At 55.6% G+C, this 24360-nt stretch overlaps 1 protein-coding gene across 1 annotated transcript; it reads right to left on the bottom strand.

Annotated features, from left to right (window-relative positions):
* Nucleotides 1-469: 469 nt before the first annotated feature.
* Nucleotides 470-22912, bottom strand: GFRA2 (GDNF family receptor alpha 2; the record flags this gene model as incomplete). Its single annotated transcript, XM_080634569.1, has 9 exons — nucleotides 22239-22912; nucleotides 17134-17448; nucleotides 14051-14134; nucleotides 9765-10113; nucleotides 1760-1869; nucleotides 1544-1684; nucleotides 1286-1461; nucleotides 817-870; nucleotides 470-598 (listed from the first exon to the last, which is right to left on the bottom strand). Exons 1-9 carry the CDS (start codon nucleotides 22276-22278, stop codon nucleotides 470-472), a joined length of 1398 nt encoding a protein of 465 aa, XP_080490695.1. The 5' UTR covers nucleotides 22279-22912.
* Between the last annotated feature and the right edge of the window lie 1448 nt (nucleotides 22913-24360).

Below are 24360 nucleotides of genomic sequence, written 5' to 3'. Positions count from 1 at the left end.
AGCCTCCCAATGGCACATCCATCCTATGGGATGCTCTGATGTGGGAACTTCACCAGCCCTGCAGCCACCCAGGCTGACGGGTCCTGCAAATAACCTTTGCCAATGCTCGGCTCGACACCTATTTTCCCTCTGGATATTTCAGCTCTGGATCCTCTGTGGCAGAGCACATAGAGGGGTTTCACCATGAGCCGCTGTAGAAAAGAAACCCAACGCACCATAAAAGACCCCCCAAAAAAAGGGAAAAATGAAAATAGGAAGAAAACCGCCAAAGTTCCCCAACACGGTGAGGATCCTCCTGGCATCCAGGCTCAGCAGCACCGGCGCTTGGGAGCGTTCCAGTCTCCACGAGGCGAATCCTCCCCTTCCCATCGCCACAGTGGGAAGCAAGGCGAGGGCCAGCATGCCGGGGTGCTCTTGGGCGCACTGGTGTGAGCATCCCTGTCCCGCCGGCAGCTGCCGTCCTTGTCCTCTATAACACCAGCAGCAGCAGGAGGATGGGCACAATGGGCAGGATCCGGCCTGCCCAGTGTCGGCTGCCGCCTGCCTTTTGGTCCACAAAGGTCTTCTGGTCTGGCATGATGTCCGTGGTGAGCTGGGTCTGTGGGCAAGGGGAGAGCAAGGTTTCATCAAGGCTCTTTTTGGGGGGGAAAAGCACTCAAGCTTTGAAAATGCCTGTTGTCACTCTCCAGGCAGTGAAGCCAGCAGCCTTCTGCGTGACATCCCCTCTGGAATGTCCTTTGCAAGCCATTTCCAGTGGGAAACATCTCACAACCCTAAGATCCCTCCTCCCTGCACTCCCCCCTGCCCCAAACATACCTCTGAGTAGCACAGGCTCTGCTCTTTGGACCTGTTTAGCTTCAGTCCGTGCTCCTAGGGAGGAGAAAGGCTGAAGGTTTTTTAGGGATTTTCCTTTTTTTTTTTTCAAATCCATGTGGAATTCAAGCTGGTTTCACCCCCAGTGATCCAGGGCAGGAGAGTTTGGGCTCGGGACAGCTACTCCAGCTCACCTTGCCCTGGGCATAGTGCTGTGCCAGGCAGTGGATGATGCCCCAAGCAAGGAAAAGGGATGGATCTCCCTCCTTTCTCCACACCAGAGCCCCAGTTACTGGGGATGGTCACATCCTGCCAGGCATCTGGGTACCACCACGGTATCCAGACAGGGATGCAGGCACTGAGCAAGACTTACTGCTGCCCATGGGCTGCAGCCAATCTCCTGACTGATGGACCTACCAAGAGTCCAGACCAGTGCTCCCAGTTTGCAGCAACAACCAGGCTCAGCTCCTACCTGGACAGAGGTGCAGGTGGTGATGATGCTCGTGTCATACATAGTGTTGCTGTCATTGATGTCATCTGGCAACGCAGGGCTCTTCTCTGTCTTCGGTGGCAGGGTGATGGGGGGCAAGGGATTCTTGGGGGAGAGGTTCACATCAGTGCCGTTGCCAAAGGCTTGGATGGCGTTTCCTAGGAGGCAGGAGATGTTTATGGAGGCCTGCACACCAACAGGGATGGGGTAGGGTGAGAGGGGGACAGGGAAGCGCCTTACGGAGACATGGGTTTTCCGTGAAGTCTCTGAGGAACTTCTCACACTCTTCTTCCATGTTGCCACTGCCTTTGCAGGAGCACCAGGGTGAGATGGTGATGCTGGTGGTGCTGGCATCAATGTAGTTGGGCGTCATGTCAAAACCTGCAAGGAGAAAGAAGAGGGATGAGGGTTTGTGGTGGGAGAGACCCTTCAGCATCCCGACCCCACGGCACTCACCAATGAGCCCTGCATAGGACCCCAGGCACGCTTGGTAGTTGTCCCCAGGGCAGCTCGTAAGGGTCTGGAAGGAGGCTTGGCAGTTGGTGTGGAAATCAGCCAAACGGGACCTGGGTGCAAAGAGAAAGAGGGACAGGGGTGGGATTTCACCACCATTCCCAGCACAGAGCAACAGAGCAGCAAGGAGCAATAGAGCAGCAAGGAGCAACAGTCAAGGCCAGGTTACTGCATCCCTGGCAGTGCTCAAGGCCAGGCTGGACACAGGGGCTTGGAGCAAGCTGCTATAGCAGAAGGTGTCCCTGCCCATGGCAGGGGTTGACACTGGGTGAGCTTTAGGATCCCTTCCAACCCAAACCAGTCTGGGATTCTATGATCTAAGTCTATAGAAGGACAACTCACTCACCCCACCGCTCCTGCCAGCACACACCAGAAACCTCACAGCCTCATTTGGCCACCCTGCTCCCAGTGGCATGAAGTGACTGCAAAATTTCACCACTTGTTTTTATCTTCCCTCTGAATTGTTAAAGATCAGAGTGCAACTGAAATGCCTGGGGTTGGGGGTTACATTTCCCTTTCTCCTTTGGAAGCTGAGAAGGGGTAAAACCAAAAAACAGGCTTGCAGAAAACCCTGCTGAAGTGCTCCTGACCACAGAAGAAGCAGAGATAGGAGGAACCAGCAGGACCAGGAGGGATAAAAAGGGACAAGAGATGCTGATTTCCACTCCTAACTTCCTCACTGCTCAGCATAATGCACAGCAAAAGTGTAAGGAGGGATGGGAGCACAGTTGTTTCCAGGTGCAGCAGCAACTGGGCTCTGCTGACACAAGCCCACGCTTCCCATGCAATGCCCTGAGGATTTATCTTGGGATGAACCAAATCACTGAGGTGGAAGGATAAAGAAACAGGAAAGATGCCCAAGAGGACAGACAGATGGACCAAGTGGGCAAATGGACGGGCTGCAGATTCCCAAAATGACTCAGTCATTGAATGACTAGACACAAGGCTGAATTGTGCCCCACGCTGGATCTCAATCACAGGCAGGAACCGCTATGAAGCAGCCAAACTGCTGACACTGGAGATGAGACCTTGATTTCACAACAGAAAATCTCCTCAGCTCCTTTTTCCCCACATTTCATATAGAAAGCAGGAGCCATACATTATTTTCCTCAGCTTCCTTTTTCTTCCTTCTTAATTAAATGTCATCTTTGTCCAATCAGTGATCAAATCATCCAACAGTACCTGCCTAAAGTCATAAGAACTGATGAAAATAAGGGGTAGAAATTGTGTGTGGGTTTGGGTTTTGGTTTTTTTTAATAGGAATGATTTGTTTTCAGAAGGTTTCGATCAAATTAAGTGGAGGAACAAAAGCAGCAGTGATTAAATGTGGGAGAAGGAACCTGCAGTGCTACCTTCCATCCACCCAGCACTTCCCATCACACCACATCTTGAGTGCACTAAGGGAGTGAGGGGCTGAAATGCAGCCAGAGAGGAGCAGAGATGCTGGTGCTGAGCCCACAGCCCAAAGGCCACTGCGGCTTCATGGAATGAAAGGGAAAGGACATAAGAAGGAATAAAGCACAGCTGCTTGGGGCTGGATGCTCCAGCAGGAATGCAGTGGTTTTCTGTTTCCCGCTGTTTCCAGCCATCCATGACCGAGGTTTTTCCATGGAGTTTTACACTCATGGATGCAAGCATCTCCTGTGGAGCAGCTGAGCCTCTCCTGAGGACTCATGGTTCTGTGGGGACCCCAGCATCACCCCAGAACAAGCTCCCTGGGCAGCTGGGGGGTTGACAAGAGCCACCGTGCACTTGGTACCTTCCTTCTGCTGCTGAGCACACCGGTCATGCTCTGCTCTAGCCTGCCAGCGGCATGAGCTGGGTGATGTTCCCACTTCCAGCAGCTGCCTGACCCATTTCCAGCCTCCCGCCAGGCTGCACAATTCCAGGGCAAGTTCAACCTCTTCATCTGGGTTATTCCAAGGCAGGGCTCCTGGGCACCGCCGTGCTCTTCTGCACCTCAGATGCTAATAAATAGCAACACAACTGGCACAGCCCCAGGGAGAGGTGCAACCAGGGCATGTGCGGGGTGGCTGCAGCATGATATGGGGAAGGTGGGAGCAGAAGCAAAAGCCTGGGGTGGGTGCTGCAGGGTAGAACTCTGCTCCTTTGACAACATCCCCATTGCAGGCAGGTATTTGGCTTCCCTCCTCCTCTTTCCCGCAGCAGGAGAGAAATAAAGTTTCCGACAGCATTTCCCCTCTCCCCAAATGCGAGGTGAAGGCACATCAATTCTCTTAAAGAACTGGGGCAAGTTCATCACCGAGTGCCATGGAAATTTGTCACGCTGCTCCCCGGGGCCCCGCTCCTGGCTTGGAGCATCCTCTAAGGCAAATGTTATTCTTTTCATAATACATGACAAGCCAGCTGGTAATCTTTCCAGAATATCCAAGCCAGATGTCACTCTTTCCGTTGTATACAATGAGTTTGCAGTCACTGGCAGAGACTAACTGCCAGGAATAAACTTACTGGAGCTGGCCCTTAGCTTCTCAGATTGCTGCTTTTAAGTGCCCAGGCAAAATAAAAGGACAAAGAGCCAAGTCCAGCTTAGAAGAAACAGGAGGATCTGGTGCCAAATTGCTGGCTGGCAGCTTGAGACAGCAGGTGGGTCTGGCCAGGCTCTGCCTTGCAAAGACCTGGGATGGGAATTGCTGGGATGGGGATGGAGGATGCTGGCACAAGGAGCTGCAGGGCAAAGCCTCAGCCAGCACATTATTGTCCTGGAAGGCCTCCAAGGAGGGGGAGAAAAAAAAAAGAGTCAAAAAACAGATTAACAAAAAATAATTCTATATATACCACACATATCACATCCCAAACCCGCTCCAACTGTGGAGTTCGAAGATTAGGAGTTTCCAAGCTGTTTCTCTTTGATGCACTGAGAAAACTCATTTGATTTTTGGGTGAAAAGACCAGGATGATGCCAAAGGTGGACAACCCCAAGGGCTCAGGAGCTTTAATACTTCTCTTTCTCCCTGCCCAGCTCCAGACACCTCCCATCCATCCCCATACCCCCAGTGCAGATATCTCCCATGTAGGGAATTTCGTGCATCCCATCAGCTCTTGGCTGCAAACTCATCTCCTCGCCTTGTTATCACGCAGGAATTGAGGAGCAGCTTGCCAGCACCAGCAAGACACCCTCGCTCGGACATTAAAAGGTACCTACACAGCAGAGGAGTTTTGATTGGGGCTTTTCTTTTTCTTTGCGATCTTTTAAGCAGAGAAAGAAAAAATCCCCAGCACAGATGCAAGGTGCCTAATTGGGTGCTAACTGTTCCCATCACCACACGCCTCAGAGATGTCCAAGCCTGGCACTGGTAATAACTCACCACCCATCAAAGCAGCATCCGGCTCGTGAATATTTCATGCAGAAAATGTCCAAGATGTGGAGAGTACTCAAGAGGGGTTTTTTTTCACAGGCAATTTACAGGGACCAGGGAAAAATGGCTTTAAGAGACACAAGCATCAGGATGGGAAGCGCACTTCTCCCTCCTGTGGAGCCCTGGATGTTCAAAAAGCTGTGACAACATGGAAAAACTGAGCAAAACACGAGAAACCCACGGGCATCCTCCCAACAGCCAGTGTCCTGCTGGAGATGAATGCTTTCAAAGCCAGCAGATGCTGAGATAAAACAAACCAGCCTCAAACACCAACAACGGCGACCCAGGTAATTCAAAGAGCCCTGGGGACAGGGATCAGCAAAAGGAATTCGAGGGAAGCTGCAGCATAACTCCACTTTTCTGGGTGACCCTCTCCCAAAGCTAGGGAGCAGCTCACAGTGGGAGAGAAAAAAAAACATCCACGGAAATACTTGCTTTATCCAGGAAAAGTTACCTCTGGAGGTTGGATTCATTGGTTCTGACATGAGCCAAGAGGATCTATTCCTGCTTTTAGCAAAAACCATCTTTCTGCCATAGTGCAGCACTGCAGGAGGGGAACTCATCTCCCATCCTAAAGTCCCCCAGCAAGATGGGGACAGCAAGAAAGAGGCAAAACTGGAATGAACCAGAGAGAAGCAAAGAAGAAATTCCCAAATGAGAGTCAAGACAGCAAAAGGAAAAGGGAAAGTGAGGACGAGCAGACGAGAGCCCAACTGCCGAGATCGGCGCCGTTAATTAAAAGTTCGGTTCTCCATATGTATTTTTAGGACATCACATTTTGACTCATCACAGATAAGAGCAGTTGAAAGATGGGATTTTCCCCTCCTCATGCCTGTGCTCCAACCCCATCATTACCCAGTAAGAGAATGGAAGGATTAAACACACGCATCATTTGATTTTAATTGAAGGACTGTTCTATTTCATTGAACTGCTAACTAAGCTGAACAGGAGATGGTGTTTACATAAGCAAACCCTGAGTCAGTATAGACTTGCTGTCACATTAAGTCAATACTTATGAAGGTTTTCTGTTTAATTATTCAGTGTGAATTGACTTATGACTGTGCTAAGAGTAGGTTAGCCTTGAGCTCATGGAGTGAGACATCCCTTCGAGCTGTCTTCCCCCATCGGTACCCATGGGATCCCAGGGGAAAGATCCCCAGGGTGCTGCCCCACTCACCACATCCCTCCCTTTCCTCCATACAGGGAAGCCAAGCCACCCATTTTCTAATTTAAGGTTAGATTTGGAGGCTTCCCTCATTATAGCACCCAGAGGACCCATCAGCCATGGCTGGTCTCACTCCAGACTCAAGCACTGGTCCTCCCAACAGCACCCAGAGCCACAGTTAAATCCAGGAGCATTTCTCCCTCCTCCTCTCTTTCCCAGACAGCAGAGCTGCACTTCCGAGCCTCTCTCGTTACACGGTGTAACCAGAAAGTCGTGCTGCCGCTCCGCTGTTCATCAAGGAATCATTCATTATAGATGGCATTTTGTCTGGGCTAAACAAAGGGTGTGAAGACGAGGACGTGGGTTTGAAAACACAAAAGTGTTTTGTTCCTGTGATTGGTGTTTAATCAATACCCAGCAGCCTGGATCAGTCTCTTCCCTCACACAGCCCGAGCCCAGCCTCCCTTGGGGTCCTGGGGTGAGGAATACACTGAAAATAGCAAGAAAACTGAGGCAAACGAAACAGCCTGGTTCATGTCGGGAGGAACCTTAAAGCTCCTCCAGTTCCAACCCCTGCCACAGGCAGGGACCCCTTCCACTGGAGCAGGGTGCTCCAAGCCCCTGTGTCCAACCTGGCCTTGAACACTGCCAGGGATGGGGCAGCCACAGCTTCTCTGGGCACCCTGTGCCAGCACCTCAACACCCTCACAGGGAAGAGCTCCTGTTTAAGAGCTATTCCCAGTCTCCCTTCTTCAGGTTAAAGCCATTGCTCTGGTTTTGGCATTGCAGGAGCTACAGCCAGCAGAGGCTGGGAAATTCTTCAGCACCAGCATCACTGAAGCATAGAAGACCAGATTATTTGTGTTCCTGACTTGCTGATGCAAGATGAAAAATACAGCAAACTGCAGCTGCTGAAATCAGCTCTTTTCTCCCCCCGCCCTTTCCCCTTCGCTGAGGTTAGTGTTTTGCAAAGGGGTTTTATATTCTGGGAGCTCAAACCTGTCCGCTGCAATCAGCCACAAAGCTCAGGCAGCGCGTTTGGCTCCTCTATTGTGCCGGGAGAAGTTTCCTGGCAAAAAGAGCTTCCCAGATTGCAGTGATCTGGGCTTGATTGCTCTTGCTTTCACGGCCGGGAGCCGGGCGAAGGGGCTCGGGCAATTCGCTGAGGATATTCAGCAGTTTCACAGGTCACAGCCAGACGTTTAAATTGCTTTTCTAGAGCAAAGCCGAGGATTTCAGCCCCACATAGCCCAGATCCTGCATCTCACCCCTGGGAACGGAAAGCGCAGGTTTTGTCCCTCCTAACACAAACCAGTGTGTGACTGTGATTCTTTCAGAAGGAAGCAACGCGACCGCAGGGTGGGTCGTGTCCTGCAGAAGCAGCAGCCCCTGCACCCAGCTCAGCACCAACCTCAGCGAGACAGCAGCCAGAAACCTCCCTGCAAAGCCCCATCCCGGTGGAGGGCTTTGCTGCTCATTAGGCGCTCAGCCAGGAGGTTTAATTACTCTGGCAGCTCGTGCGGGAGCAGCATCTCATCTGTCACCGCGGGGTTTCGAAGCTCACGGATCTGCTCCGAGTTCAGTGCCCTTGCCAGTCCCGTGCACAGATAAGGACAAGCATCGCTCTGTGATGCTGATAAGCACAGACATAGGGAATCCCATGGCAGACCCCAGCCTTGCCTTGCCCACAGGCTCGGGAGGATGAGGGGTTTCATGCCAGGTTGCTCCTGGGTGGAGATTGGTGGATGCAGATGCCGTGGGAAGGAGGACAAAGCCTGAGTGCTCTATTTGTACACATCCCAGCACCTGGTGATGATCTCGGCAGAAGCTGCCTGCCAAAGCTTTGTTATTTATAAACACAGAGGCTTTGGAGAGGTGGAAGGGAAAGGAGAGAAGAGGAGCGGCCCCCAGCACCACAGCCCTCCACACCCAGCCCAGAGCCACTCTGCCAAGGGGACACCCAGCACCTAAACCCACCCGCGGTGCAAACCTTACCAGGCTGCTGTGCCCAGCACAAGCTGCTCCCTGGGGCTGGACCAGCAGCACCTCCAGGGATCTTGGAGAAATGCACCAGAGGTGCAGCCCCAAGCACCGAGGCCACAGCAGAGACCTCTGCGTTGACACTGAATGAGACCACCTTGCACCAAAGGGGGGCTTTGTAGAGCAAGAGCCCCCCCAGCCAGGCTGCCTCTCCCCAGCCAGGCAGCATCCACGCTGCTGTTGGAAAAACACATTCCTAACTGAGAGCAAAGCAGCTGCCTCGTGATTCCCCGTTCGCTGCTTCACCTCTTTCTAGGAGAATTTAATTTCATGCAGGAACAGGCTTATAATTAATGCTCAGCAGCTCCACTGCCTCTCTGGTCCCCCCCAACACGCTGCTAATGCAGGTTATTCCCTCCACAAACACATGCATCCTCAGCTTCACTGCCTGAGCAAGCATCAGGCTTCTGACGGAGAGGTGCTGCCATTCATTTGGTCGCATCTCAGAGCAGCCCTGGTATCTTTTATTCATAGACATTGGCTTTTTGTATTAGTTTTTGATAAAAAGCCACATTCCCACATTTCAAACACGGAAGAAGACCTGAAGCTGTGTTATTTATTTATTTTGCCACCAAGCTCTTGGAAACTCCATCACTTTGATGGCAAAAAGATCCTCCTCCTCATAGGAAATGTTCTTTATGAGGCTGAGCCAGCCCCTGGAGGGTGACAGGAGGGGTTTGTGCTGTATGAATAATGAGTTTCATAACAGAACAAAAACCTGATCTCCCAACTTTGCTCTGCCATGGGGGAAGCAGTGGATTTCACCAGCCATGGAGTTACACTGGGGATGTTGACAGCACATCAAGAGACTTTGCTGCTTGCAGGGCAGGGGTGCCCTCACTGCTGTAGTGCCTTCTGCACATTCACCCCTTTCAGAGCTTGGAGAGATGAAGTCTGAGGTGGGGAACAGAACCAGCACAGTCCCCACGCTCCATCCCCCTTGTTCTGCCCCACTGCAGCCTCCCCAAGCACAGGGAAAGGCAGAGCAGTGGCTCTGCCCTGGGGGGTTCTGGAGCAGATCAGAGCTCAGGGGAAGGTGGGAAGCTCAGTTGGCAGCCCCATGCTTGCAAACCACACACAGCCCTGCCCAAACCCATGGACTCTCTCCAGAGCAAGGGGGACCAACTTCGAGGCCATGTCTTAGCCCACGAACCACTCCATAAACAGCCAAAACCCATTAACTGCCCCATTTCATACACAGAATGGAGCTGTTACTGGAGGAGTTCCAGCCAGCAAGCGCCACACAGCACTGGGAGGATGAACTTGCAGTGGGAGCAATGCAAAGCCACAGCCCCACACAAACCCCCCTGTAGGTTCACCCTCCCAACACTGGGAAGGGTGGGAGGAGCCCACACGGATCCCTTACCGGCAGAGGTGGTCCGTGCGGCACGTGCTGCGCAGATCCAGGCAGTTGGGCTTCTCCTTGTCCTCGTAGGAGCAGGAGGGGACAATGGTTTGGCGCCGGCGCTCGGCGCAGGCCTGGTCCTTGCAGGAGCAGAAGAGCAGGCGGTAGGTGTACTCACTGGGCACGCGGTCGAAGAACTGCCGCAGCGCCTTGTGGCACTTCCTGCGGCTGCAGGGCTCACTGGCCGAGATCTCCCGGCTGCACGTGGAGATGTAGCCCGAGCGCAGGCGCTTGCAGTTGTCGTTCAGGTTGCAGGCTTTGGCCGCATCGAGGCAGTGGTTGCTTTTGGAGTTGGCGGCAGGGTCCATTCCTGCCCGGAGAGCAAGAGGGAGAAGGGCTGAGTTGGCACCAAGATGCTCTCAACAAGGGGAGATGCTACAGGGAGGAAGCAGGATGCGCCAGTGTGGTTCCCCTGCTTCATCCCTGTCCCCCTCTATTCTAGTGGTGGCCTTGGCAGTCCTTGATGATCTTAAAGGTCTTTTCCAACCCATCGATTCTATGATTTGGAGATCCCCCTACAGCACAGGAATGGTTAACACACACCAATTGCAGCAGGGAGACCTGGACAGAGTCTCCAATGCATCATTCATGCCATGAACTCGCAACAGCTTTGTTCTTTGTCATTTATTCAAAGAATAATAATGAATTATTCAGCCTGCTCCAAACCAGCAAAATCCACTGAGCTGCACGGGGCCACCTCAGCCCCAGATCCTCTCCTGGGGCACCCTAAAACTGGGTCACCCTCAGCCTGGGTGTCTACCTACTCCCTGGGCTGTCTCTGGAGGCACAAACCAGCCAGATCCCACATCTATCCTGGGAATCCATAGGCAAGTGAACAGGGATAGGATGGACAAAGCCAAACCCCTGGCTGGGAACAAATGTTGAATTGTCTCTTTTTCTGTCAAAATGATGGATCTCCCCCAGCAGCCCAGGCGCTGCTTTAGCGGCCACCTTATCCCTCACCTCCTGCCCAGCCACATCCTTGGATTCCTCTTTTGTCTCCCAGCTTCCACTTCCAAAACCAGCACTGAGGAGGAGCTTTCCAACAGCCTATTTGTAGGGCCTTGGTAATTAGTAAATGGCAAGCAGCTGCCCCAGGTGAGCGTTGAGCATCATCATCAGCCTTTGCCTCCACCAGTTGCCTGGGGGGGGCTTCCCTGCATGTGAGCAGTGGTTTGGGGTGTCTTTTGCAGCACAGGACCCTACTTTGTCTCATTTTTCCATGGTCTTTTCCAACTTGGGGTGAGCCTCCAGGCTGGGAGCCATCATCACGGTGCTGCTTCCATGAAGGGGTCTTGATTAAAAGGTGAAGCTGGAAGCCTCCCAATGCTCTCCCATGCAAAACCAGTCCACATCCCACTGCCAATGGGGGATGTTTGCAGCTTCTAAGGGCTTGGTAACATCAGTCCAAACCCACACCATGACAACTATGGGGTCCCCATGTCCCCTTCACTCAGGGCCAGCACTCCCCAGCTGGGCTGTGATGCCAGGAGACCCCAGAGCCAAAGGGTAAGGCCCTTTGGAGAGAGCCATTGAAATGCCAAACATTATCCCAGTGAGGATCACCCCTGTGGAGATGTACCAGGGCTGGGGGAGGTCGATAAGACATATGTAAAGTGAATTCTTCTTTTGATGTATGATTCATAAGCAGATCTGCCTTGAAAAATGGTGCAAGAGGCAAGAAGGTCGTCGGAGCTAGGAGAGGTGTTTGAGCTGCTGGATGATCAGAGTGTGAACCAGTGCTGGGGGAAGCCTCCTCTTGCCAGCAGGCCATAAACCCTATTAGGAATAAAGCCATGAGAGGGGAGGAAAGGTGAAGATAAACCCTTTGGGGCTCCACAGCATCCCTGAAGAAGGGATGGAGCACAGATTACCATTTTGCAACCTGGGTCCTTCCAGCTAAGGGCTGAGGATGGAGACAGCTCATAACACCGATGTCAGAGCAGCAGAAGGGGAGAAAGATGCTTGACAAGCTTAGGAGACACACGGCTCTCTTGTCGCTTTGCCCACACCAGCTCCTGGTTTTGGGGGGATGCACTGAGCCCTCTCTGTTCTCTCCCAGCTCCAAGCCCTGTGGATAACAGCGTGAGCGTGGGATCTGTGCAAAGTGCTGGCTTATTGTCTAATCCTCGGGAGCATCGCTGCTGCCCTGCCCGGGACCTGCAGGGACCTGGATGCATGTTAATAGAGCTGATGTTTAAAGTGCAGGGTTTCTGGGGAGCTCATTAATAAAACACAAGCATGAAAATTTCATGAGTCGAGAAGGAGCCGCGGAACGAGGGAGCAGGGGAGGGGTTGTGCTGGGAGGCCTGGTGCCACCAGCGGCCCCCCTACAGGCGCTGCCTCTCCTCTCCACACAGGGCAGGGTCCAGGGCAGAGGAGGAGGGTGATGGGGAAGGCAGCCCTGTGCAGCATGAGCTGAAGCCAGGGGCCTGGCACCCGCCCTCCTCTTGGGTGCTGCTGCTCCAGGTTGGTGCCCACATGGGCAGCGTAGGGCTGGTTCCCACCCGGAGCCTCTTCCTGCTTCTCTGCAGGCTGTGGTTTCCCAAGGGCACGCTCCAGCACCATTTGGCACTACAGAGCATCTTCTCTGCCTGCCTGGGATGCTCTGCTTTATGGAGGGGTCCAGGAGCAATGTGCATCAGCCTCCTCCTCACTTCCACAGCCTCTGCTCTCTGGAGAGGTGAAGTAAGCCCTCCACTATCCCCAGCAATCAGCAGCCTCTGCTCAGCCTTGTTATCCAGAGACAACGTAAATGGCTCATTTGCCTCCATCACTCGCTCCAGGTCAGAGCTGAGGGTCCTGGGGGGCAAATCACTGCTCCAGCCCAGTGTGAGGGAAACAGTGAAGGGTGCAAGAAGCATTGAGGCCACCACGATGGTCACAGCTCACCTCTAGAGTATAACAAGAGCCCATTCCCCCCGCCCCTCAGCCCCAGAATTGCCAGACAGGCTTCCTTCTCCTCACACTTTGCTTTTGTGAATGCATCAACCCCTGAGCGTTTAATCCCCCACTCCAGACACTTTGCTTTTCATACTTCCCAGCAGCTAAAATATTTCCTTGATGCTAATGTAATCCCAAAAGGCGGGCGGGAGACGGGAGGGGGTGGCAGCATCATCCCGAACCGGTGCCGAGCTCCTGGGAGAGAGCCTGGCAAATTCCCTTTGGGAGCGAAAACCTGACGGGTGATGGGATGCAGCATCAGAGCCCTCCTCCAAGATATCCCCAAGCACAGCCCGGAGGGGGCACAGCATCACTGTGGGGACCCCAAGGTTCCACCAGCCTCTGCCATGTGCCCCCCATGAGGTCTGGGGATACAGGAACCCCCGAACCCCTGCAGTGGCGGGCAGGATGGGGGAAAGGATTAAGAGAAGAAAGAGCAAGGAGAAGCCAAGGCATTGCTGACCTAATTTGAAAAGGGGAGGGGGGAGCTGCAGCAGGAGGGTTGTCATGGAAATAGATGGGGAAAAATTGTTCCTGAGGATGGTGGCAGATTTTGGGTCCCCCAGAGGAGGACGTGGAGTCAGAGAGAAGTGAGATGCTTCAAAGGGCTCAGCATCCTTCTCCCAGCAGCATCCCATATTCTGGCTTGAGGCTGTGGATGGACAGCAAAGAGGGTCCCCTCCTTGGCTTCCCCACATATGCGGTGCCCTGCTGGTCCCAAATCTTCCAGAAAACAAATCACTTTAGACCAAGCGATGGATGGGCAGCAGGAGGGTCTGGTCCCCCTCCTCTGCCGAATGCTGTGGCACTAGAGGGGACACAGCAAGACAAAGGAGGGAAATAAGGGCTCTCCAGCCACAGCTATTGTATATAAGCCCATGAAAGGTAAAATCCTAAATCACAGCCTGGGGTGAAATGGGAAGCTCGAGGAGCCATCATTGCCAGGCAGGGGCTCAAATGAGCCCTCACCTCACTGTGGCTCGACCACTCCCAGCAATGTCTCATCCCACTGGGAAGGTCTGAAACAGGGAGGATTTGTCCCAAAGTGCATCAAAACACAAAAGCATTCACCCCCTCAAGCATCGGCACCACAGCCGCTGCGGGGGCCGTGCCTCACCCCCGACTGATGCTCAAGGCATCAGGCTTGGGGTGATAGGAGAAGGACTGGCAGGAAAGTGGCCAGAGGAGCTAGAGGAGCAAAGGAGCAAGCACGGGGGAAGGAGGTGCAGGTCTTCCTCGCAGGGAGCTCGGCGGCAGGTCTGCATTCCCAGGCAGGGGAAGACAAATCGTGTTGCTTTTATTACCTGAGAAAATTGAAGCAAGTCTGAATATATCAGAGAGACGAGAGGTGACCGGCTCATAGGGGGAAGCTTCATAGAACTCTTCTCCTGGAGGGGAAAGGGAGAAAATAAAGGGGGAGAAGAAGCAAATTAAACCCTGCAGTGAATGACCGCAGCCAGCATTGAGCCTATGGCTGGGGAGGGGCACCTCCCCAGCGGGGCGATGTGGGACTTGAGAAGGGAAAACCAGAAAGCATTTAAATCACTGGAAAAGGAAAAGGCAGTTTTGGAGCAGCTCGGCTGAGCTCCTGTTGGCTGGGAGGCTGTGGCTGGGCTGGGCTGTGTCTGCAGCTGCTGACATCTGGTCCTGACACATTTGGACCTGCACATCAGGCCTGGCAGATGCTGAGTTCAAACTGAGCTCAGGACTTGAGGGAGTTCAGATCTGAAAGGTCACCATTGTGTGACCACATCCACAGGGCCAGCCAAGTGAAGGTTTCAGGGTCTATATAGGGGATACAGACCTGAGAGGAGAACCTCAGCACTTGAGCACTGGAGCATCCCCACCCCTGATCCACCCGCACTGCACTCCAGGGGCTCATCCATCACAATCCCCACTTTCCAGAGGGAACCTAAGCACAGTCCATACATCCCCAGGCTGGGAGCAAGCCCCCCTCTCTCCCACCTTGGATTGCAGTGCAAACCCCCTCTGCTTCTCTGTATCTCCAGGAAAAGCTGACTTCAGGAGAGTCAATCACGGCTCTCAGGAGAGGAAACGCTCTCCTCAAGCACCAGCAGCCACAGGAATAATACATATATATAAAATAATCAATGGCTGGACTTTGAAAGCCCCAGTCAGAGGTGACCAGTCTGGAGCATCGATCTCCCTGTGCCTGGCAGCACTTTTGGCAGGATCTCTGCCTGCATCCTTGCTCTCACTGCTGATGAGCCTGGACCACTCCAGGCCATGATGCTCCCGAGTTATTATTAGCCCAAGGCAGCAGCAGCATTTATCCCATGCAATTAAAGAGCCACTTGAAATCCAGCGCTGGAAAACAAGCTCATTGAGAGGCAGGCAGCAATGTGGGAATCTTGCTCCAAGCCCAGCACCTCCTCAGCACCATCCCTTAGAAATGTAGGAGGGCAGAACTGGCCAGGGAGAGCCGGTGGGATGCCAGGTTGAGCTGCCTCCATCTGCTGTGGGGTTTCAGCCTTGATACCACACTCAGGGCGATGCTACCTGAGTCAAGGGCAGCTGTGATGCTGCTCATCACGGGGCAGGAGCCCTGCTCCAGGCAGCCTGCACAACTTCAGGCCAAGCCCGTTCTCCTTACTGGGTTTCCTAATGCTCAGATGACAAATAGCACCTTTATTAAAGTGCATTTAGGAAACACTGGAACCTCCCGCTATATTGCTTTGCCAATGCAATAAATAATTAAATACCAGCTGAATCTTACTGCTTGCTGGGGAAATTACCGAGCATTAAAAGGGCAGTGGACTTTTCCTGAGCTCACTGAGATGCAATTAACCTCCAGGAGTGAGGCTGGAGAGGAAGCAGTCCTCCTTAATGGCAGGGACAGGTTAGCTCCCATGGCCAAAGGGCTGGGTGGGAGCATCTTCACTAAAAGGCAGATCAGAGTCTACCTCTGGGCTCCTCATTGCTTTTACACTCCCTGGTTCATGCACGTTGAAGCTAGGAGCTGCTGCATCTCCCCAAAGCTTCCACCTCTCCTTGTGACTCGGTGTAATCACTTCTCTTCCCACCTCCTCCCCCAGGTGCAGCTCCTGGAGCGCCCATCAAGCACTTGAGCATCCTTCATTCATGCTTGCAAAGCCCTGGGAACTTGCTGAATGAAGGCTGCTGAAACAATGAAGCAATTCCTGCTGGGGGCTGGGTTTCAGCTGGTGCTGACCCCTCCTTGCTGCCACCGCCGAGCGGCACCGCCAGCACCTCCTCTGGCTTCAGCCCCAGCTTGCGAGGGAGGTCAGAGACCTGCCCCCACCACAGGAACGGGGGTGCAGGGGACGGGGACTCATCCCTGGGCTCCACCGAAGGAGCCCCATTGCTGGAGCTGCTGAAGGAGGTGGCTGTCAGCAGGGAACGAAACTGCAGAGGAGGGGGCGTTTGTACCAGCCCAAATCGCTGGTGGAAGCGGGGCCAAGCTGCCAGCACGTGCCTGAGGGTCCCTCTGCTCACGAGGTGCCAGCAGCCAGGCAGGGACGTGCCCTGTGAGGGCAGTGCCGCAGCTCGGGTTTTGCTTTGGTTTAGGAGCTTCCACGCGCAGAGCCAGCCCTAAGCCCATTAAAGGGATCCATACGGTTAAAGCGGTGCTGGCCCCTCTCATCTCCAGTCTGGGGCCAGCCAGGGGCTGGCGGAGCTGTGCAGGGGTGGCCGGAGGGGTAGAGCTCACAGAACAGCGAAGCAAACCCCTGCAGCACTGGCAGCAGCCCCAGCTGAGCCCCTCACTGGTGATTCCTCCCTTTGAGCATGCCTGGACCAGCAGCATGGGAGAAGCCCCTGCAGAGGAGCAGATGATCCTGCCTGCGAGGAACAGAGCATCGCCAGGCCAGCAAAACCCAATGTCAGTTACCTGCACTGCTCCAGCTTCTGGTTCACTTCTTCATCAGGCTCCAATGACAACAGGCTCTGGTGCATCAACCAGAGGAAGGGCTAACAGGGGGCCTGAGGAGGCAGCAGCAACCTTGGCACCCTGAGGGACCCCCACAGCTGATACCGAAGTGCAAAGCTGTGCCCTAGATGTGCTTCAGCCCATGGGCACATCTCCTTTGGGGCAGACAGGAGGGATGGAGCCTGGAAAAGATCCAGTTTACAGATGCCCAGATGCCCAGGGAACATGCTCTGACATGACAGAGATCAGTTCTTGCTGCAACACATCCCCAGCCTCTTTCTCCCTTGCCCTGTGCCCATGTAGGGCAGACAATCAGCCTGGCCTCCATCAGCATCCTACGAGAAACGGGGGGGGCCATCTGCCTTGCCTGGGGTGCCCATAGAGGCAGTGAGGTGACCTTGGAGCTTCTCAAACTCAAGGTGTGGGTCCTTCTCACACCTTCATCCCACTGCACCCCCACAGAGCCCTGCCCCTTACCTTCGGTCAGCCCGAGGTGTATACTCCAGTAGATCTGAAGGCACTGAAGCTCCTTCTTCATGCCTCTCTTGCAGCGGCAGTCATAGAGGGGGCTCTCCTGCAGCACCTCCAGGGCAGCCTGGCATTCCTTGTTGGCCAGCATGGTGTTCCTGTCGCGCCCGGCCAGGCACTGCCGCAGCGTGCGGTACCGGGAGCTGCAGCTTGGCTCCGCCGCACACAGCTCGTTGGCTCGGACACAGTCCACGGGCACCCGCCAGCCATGGGGGTCCTGCCCCGGGGGGGACGGGGGGGCTGCCAGCGACCGAAGGAGCTCATCTGAGCGAGGGGCAGCAGGGGGAGAGATGAGGGCAGAGACATGAGGGTGGGTGAGCAGAGAGGGGTGAAGCCCTGCATCCCCTCCCCAGGACACACACATCAGCCTCTTGCCCAGTTCCCACCTGGCCCCCAGCATTCAGAGACCCTGCAGAACCAGAGAATCCCAGACTGGGTTGAAAGGTACCTTAAAGCTCCTCCAGCTCCTACCCCACCTTCCACTAGAGCAGGTTGCTCCAAGCCTCAACAACCTGGCCTTGAACACTTCAAAGCACCTGCAAGATGCTCCAGAGAGGGAGAGCATCCTTCCATCATGCCAAAAACAAGCCTGGATGTGGCCCCAGCCCACCCCCTCTGGGCAAAATTCAGCTGATGGCCTCAAGAAGCAAGTGGGATGTCACAGGGCAGCAGTGACGCACTCAGGAGCGTGGGGTGGGAAGGTGGGGGGTTAACCAGCACCTCACCTCCAGGGCTCTGTTTCTTATGAAAACCAAACTAAACAGAGCCTGGTTCCAGCCCCGGTGCTCAGGGACACGGAACCCCACACACGACCTCTCCAGAGCTAAGGGGAGCACGGAGCCCAGCCAAGCTCGCTGCGCACATTGCTCCTTGGTTCTCTTTTGGCAGCTCATGTTCTCAGGGCTGCCACGGGATTTGTGGGGCATCTGAGTCATGGGTTTGAGCTTCAGGCTTGGCAAAGCTGCAGCTCGGCAAAAACTCTTCCCCCCCGAGGATGTGCCTCTGTGCCAGCCGCCCTTTGGGGTGGCAAGCATCCAGCTAACCCAGCTCCTGCCTGTGTGCCCCCTTCCCACCCCACACCCCCATTCCTCTCATGTTCTCATTTCCTTTTGTTTTTTGGAAGAGACTCTTGCCAAGTCAACCCCATAAACCCATCCTCGGGTGCATGGGGAAGAGAGACACCTCTCCTATGCTTGCATCAGCCAAGTGATGGAGGTGACGAGGACAGGACCCCTTGAGTCAATTTGCAAGTGCAGGCAGTGAAAGCTCTGAAGCAGGAAAAGGTGGGGACAAGAGGACCTGGAGGGTGTCCTCAGTTGCCCACTGGGGTGATGCAGAAGGAGACCCCACTTCATGCAATGATTCCCCCCATTGCTGCCCCTGTGCCGTGGGGAGCAGCTTCCCAACCCTGTTGCTGCCACATGCAAGGCACCACAAGGGCACAGCAATCCTCAACCTCCAGCTCCAGCCCCGTCCCAACCCGTGGCCGGGTATGGCAGGAGGACAGTGACACTTACAGGAATGTGACAAGGGCCCCCCGTGTCCCCCCCACCCCGCCAGGACATGCAGGCAGCTCCCGTGCTTGATGGGCTCCCAGATCCAGCAGCAATTCCCAAATGCAGGCAGCTGCAGGCAGGGCTTGTTCCCTGCCACCATCCTGCAGGGGAACACCAGGAGAAAGCGGGCACAGGAGCCTCTGTCTTTGAGTCAAGGAGAGGGGATGCTCATGGCTCTGCAGGAAGAATAGGGCCCTGTGGAGGTGAAGGAGCAGGTCAGGCAGCAGCCCAGGGTAGGAACAGCTCCATTGCCTGCAGTCAGGCCAAGGAACATCCTCCTGGTCTTCAGCTGATGCTCCTGAACAAACACCATCGTGTTCAGAGGGGTCTGGTGGGTGTCCGGGTACCAGGAGAAGGTGCAGAGCCTCTACACCCACGTTAGATCCAATTTTGGGTGGCAGATGCCCCTTGGGATGGCCATCCTTGGCCTTTCAGGATTATATTCCACATGGGAGGCAGGCAGGATCTGTAAGCAGTGGAGGCACACTCCTGAAACACAGCCTGGACTGGTGGAGGACAAACGGGCATCCCCAGATGCTCCTCAGTGCAGAAATGCCAGCTCTTCTCCATGAGACGGATGATGCTCTGGTGTTTTGGGTAGAAAGGAGCCGCCTGTGCACCTTGACACTCCTGGAAACCCCAGTCCAAGGCATCCGGCTGCTCCTGCTGCACCCAGAGGACCCAGGGCATTCAGAGCCATCCCACAGCTCCACCGTGTGCCATTCCACTGCTGCCCTCACGCAGCTCGGCTGCAGATCCACCCCGTGCTGGCCCCAAGCCCTTTGCTTTGAGCAATCCCAGGTCTCAGCTCCAATCCAGTCTTGTCCAGATGATGCCATGAAGCCTCTTCCCAAAACACCATCTGAAGCCTCCCTGCTGGCTCCACAGGCTTCCCAGGCAGGGATCAGAGCTGCTGGCAAGCAGGCAGGAAAGGGAGACAGGTATTCCCTGATGCAGAAGGTGCTGGACCACATGGAGCATCCTCGCAAGGGGCTCCAGCACAGGGACGGGCACTTGCTTATGCCGGGATAGGAATCCCAAGAGTAAATCCAGCCACCGGGGTGAGAACATGGTGATGAGCTGGCCCCAGCTTCCCAGCTTTTGTCACCTTGCTTCCTCGCAGAGGAAGGGTGCTACATGTCCCCTTGGCAGCCCCGGGAGGGTGCCTGCAGCATCCCACATCACATCCAAGCTGGCAATGCCAGCACGGAACAGTCCCACCAGAGCAGGAAGGGCAGGAGCAGCCCTTCCCCGTGGTTCACAGCCCGCACAGGACACCTCGGTCCCCCCAGGTTCAGCAGCACACTCAACTCGGGCTGCTGGGGGCGCGATTTTTCCCAGGACCCTCCTCTGAGAAGCTGGGAAAAGCTCTGCAGACCCCCCCAGAGGCACAAGGTGGGAGCTTGGACGAAGGGGCAGGCTGGGGGGGGGGCCTAACCCAAAAGAAATCACCTCCTGGATGCACATTAACCTCCCATCAACAAAACATCTGCAGAGCGTTTAAACCCCATCCTCAGCAGCCTCTGGGGTGTGGGAGCACAGCGAGGATCAGCAGGCAGATGCACAGGCGATGGCCCGCGTCCCTCCCGCTCCCATTGCTCCCCCAGCACCATCAGGCTGTGCTGCCTCTTTCCTGGCTGGAATACACGTTCGCTCTTACCGATCCTGCCAGAGCCCTTTGGACATGGGCAGCTTTGGAGGGAAAAATTTATCCTCACAACTGACTCCAAGCTCAGGCTCCTCGGGAGCCAGCCTCCAGCCTGGCCGCGGGGGCAGCGAGCCCTAGATCCCTTTCTCCCAACCAGCTTCGCCCAAGAAAGGGCGTTCTTGGCTCAGCAGAAAGAGCCCAGATGTGAAGAGCTGAGCTCCCGCTGCCTTACTGAGGGCTGCTTCGGAAAGCAGGGAGATGAGGCACCCTGGTCACCTCATCCTTAATGCTCCATCTGGGGGCACGGCTTCCCTGCAATCACTGCTCAGGGTCTTGCAGCCCCCCTGCACCCATGAAACCTTTGGGGTACCCAGGAAAGGGGTGCAGAAGGTCTTACATTCATGAACCCCCACTGCAAGGGTGAATGGAGCACGGGTTGGATGCCTTTAAGTGGGGCATCCTGGAGGTCTCTGTCCTCCTGTATCTTGCTTGTGAGCCGTCCAGCAGCGCACTGGACATGTATAGACAGACAGCGGCCCCCCAGCCGTGCTGGAGAGCCCACTCCTCTCCCTGCCCAGACGTCTCCCACTTGTGCCCCTCAACCTGCCCCCAGAGCATCCCCCCGTGCTCTCTCTACTTCAGAAAGCGGTTTGTGACCCCTGCTCCAATACTCCCCAGCACACTGCCGCTGGCAGGTCATGGCAAAAGGCACCCCCAAATCAGAGCTTTACACCCTACTGTGCCCCACCCCACCCCACATAAAGTCACGTGAAGCAACAGCCCCCTCCTTACCTCCCCATCGTGCTGGGGAGCAGGGCAGAGGATGAGCTGATCACCCCCATTTCACCCGGGGAGCAGGGATGCAGAGCCCCCCGCACACAGTGGTCCCTCTGCCTGCATCCCAGCCCCACACCGCGGGATGCTCTGGATGGAGATCTGCTCTCCCAGCCTTCAAGCCCCTCCCAGCCTCTTTTCTCCCCATCCTCAGAGCGGGCTGACGCTGCTCCATCCCAGGCGAGCTCAGCAGAGTTATACGGGGCGCTGGCTGCTGCAGCGTGCTGGGGCTCACTGACACACAGCCAACCGTGGCAAGGCAGCGGGGCCCTGATGGCATCCTGAGCATGACCGAGGCACGGTCCTGTGAGCACCCAATCTGGCTGGGGTCGCAAAGCGGCCTTTTCACCTCAGATCCACCAAAATCTCTGGCTTTTCTCCTTTTTGGCTGCACCTTCCCCGCCCTCGGAGGAGGCTGCCCTAGAAATAACTGAGCTTTCTTCCTGGCAGAGACAAAGCTCCTGAATAACTCACCCAGGAGCTACAGCAACACGCAGGCCCCGCAGCAGAGGGGACAGCAATTCCCCACGCGCACACACACATACAATTAGCTCAACTTTCTGAACCTATTCTCCGCGCCGAGTTCCCAGGCACGAAAGGACGGAGCTGGGAGGGGACCCGGCAGCCACGGCAGCAGCTGCTGAAGGGCGCTGGGAGACTCAGAAGGGAACACACACATAGGGGTGAACATCCGAAATGCAAATCCACGTTGGACAAGGAGAGAAGGGATCAAAGGAGGGTAGGGCTTTGTCACGATCGGGGCCAAAAGAGGGGGTGTCCCGGTTGGGGTTGTGTTGTGTCCCCCCCTCTTTAAATCTGATGGAGAACAGGAAAATAAAGTTGCTCCTAGTTAAAATCCTCGTGTCTCCTCGCCTCTCTCCCAGTGCTTCTCCCACACCAGAGGTGAGCCCAGCCCCTTTCCAGTCCCCATGCGGGGGCGGGGACACCCCACCTCTGCCCCCCCAACCTGACCAGGCGACATCAGCTCTGCGGGAACCCCCGGCGGGGCCACTCACCTACGAAGAGGACGATGCAAAAGGCGTTTGCCAAGATCATGTTAGTAAATCCCCGCGTTCCTGCACGTGTGCCAAAAAAAGGGAACTAAAAAAAAAAAAAAAAAAAAAAAAAAGAAAGAAAAAAGAAAGGGAACGGGAAAAAAAAAAAGTAATTCCCAAGGAGTCCAGGTAGATCCCAGATCCGGAGGAGGATGGGCTGGAAAAGAGAAACGGGTGCGCTCCGCCCGGCGCGGAGCCGATCCTCAGCCGCGGAGCCGGGTACCGCGGCTCCCAGCCGCCCGCATCCCCGCTGCCCGCATCCCCGCCGGGCTCCGCTCCGCGCTCCGCGGGCTCCCGGCGGCTTGTGCCGGGGCGGGGGACGGGGGGAAGGCGAGAGGCGGCTGCTGCCCGTCCCCTCCCCGCCCCTGTCCTTCCCCCCCACTTCCCCAGCTCCTCTCCGCCCCCCCGCCGGGCCCGGGAGCCGCGCAGCGCGGAGGGCAGCGCAGCCGCGGACGCCCTTCCACCGCCCTTCCGCCGGGGCAGGGGCCGGGGGAGGTCTGGGTGCAGACCCCCGGATCCCCATCCTTCCCTCCACCCTTCCCTCCATCCTTCTCTGCATCCCTCCCTCCATGGTGATGCCCCCTCCTGCGCGCAACGCGGAGGATGTGGAGCCAAAGGTGAGACCCCACCGGCGCAGCCCCGGGCCCCCGACCATAGGGATGGAAGGGGGGACCCGATCCCCCCGATGGATGAAAAGCCACCAGATCCCGAGGAGGGGACACACACAGGAGAGCCCACCCAAACGGGGACCTACCGGCTGCTCGGTGCTCCCCGCTGCCGGGGCGTGGGGAGGAATTGCACACGCACAAGTGCACACACGTACATGTGCACAACCACACACACTCGCATCCAGCCGGGAATTACTCATTCACGGCTACAACAGCGTTGTTCCCTAATTCCCGGAACCCAGCCCCTCTAATCCCCACAGGGGCTGGGAATGGGGGGTCTCCAAGCGGGCAGGGTCTTCACTGCAGAGACAAGGTGCGGCTCTCTCACCATCCTTCTCCTCTTCCTCCTCCTCCTTCCAGCCTTGCTAGGGGTGGTGGAGTCTCCCCCCGCCTCTTCTTGTCCCTGCTTTGGGGTCAGGACCTTGCAAGAGCCAGCGATGGGGGATCCTCCCCCAGGACCCACGAAGGTCATGAGCAGCAAGGAGGAAGATGCTTCACTTTGTTCTACCTTTCCTTGTCCTCTTTAGGGCCCCAGGATCAGGACTGGGGCCGGAGGGTGTAGCCCCACCTTGCAAAGCCCCATAGCAGCGTGTGCTCCACACCATGGGGTTGGGGGCCACAGCACCAAGCCTCCCCGCTCACATAACCTTGTCCCTGGAGCAAAGGGCTTCGAGAAGCCGGCTGGCACATCGCCCTGGCAAACAGCACCCAGCAGCACATAGCTCTTTGAGTAAAGATTCAGACAGAAAGGGAAGAGGGGAATGACAAACAACAGATAAGAGGAATGCGCTACCGAGGCTTCCCATTAACAACATCCTTCCCCGTCCTCTTCTTTTCCTGCTCTTTGCTCTCCCTGGCTTGCCTTCTCTTTCAAAAATAACCCCCCGAACACACCGACTGACTTAGCAGGATGTTCCTGTGCCTTCACAGAGCCTGAACGGAGGCAGCAGAGAAAAGAAGTGTCCTCAGCTGCCCGGCAGCGCTTTAATTCTGCCAGGAGGCTCGGTGCTGGGTGTTACACTTGTCTTCCTGCAGTAAAACTTCCCGAAAGTGCCAGTCCTGATGAGAAGAAGCCGCCGTTCTGCTCTCCCCTTTGTGCCTGGGCTTGTCCCCTGCCTGTGCTGCCTCAGGGAGCCCAGCAGCAGGACCAGCAATAGCTGCTTCAGCCCATTGCCAGGCACCTCTGCCTCCTCCTCAGGAAGGGAAAACCTTGCTTTAATGCCACTTCAGAGGGAAAGGATTTCATCTGCCAGGGGAGGGATTCACTCTACTTCCTTCTCTCCTCTCTTCGGCCTCACCGCCCTCTCCGTCTCTGCACTCCAGCTCAAGGCTGGGCTGTGGCGGAGGGGAAGGGTTGCTAAGCCCCACCAAGATGTCACCTGGGGGCTTTTGTTCCCAGAGCTGCTCCCAGAAGA

Source organism: Psittacula echo (genome assembly GCF_963264785.1).
Source record: "Psittacula echo genome assembly, chromosome: 25".
Classification (NCBI taxonomy): Eukaryota; Metazoa; Chordata; class Aves; order Psittaciformes; family Psittacidae; genus Psittacula; species Psittacula echo.
The sequence above is the reverse complement of the archived record's forward strand: the minus strand, read 5'-3'. Positions and strand labels throughout refer to the sequence as shown.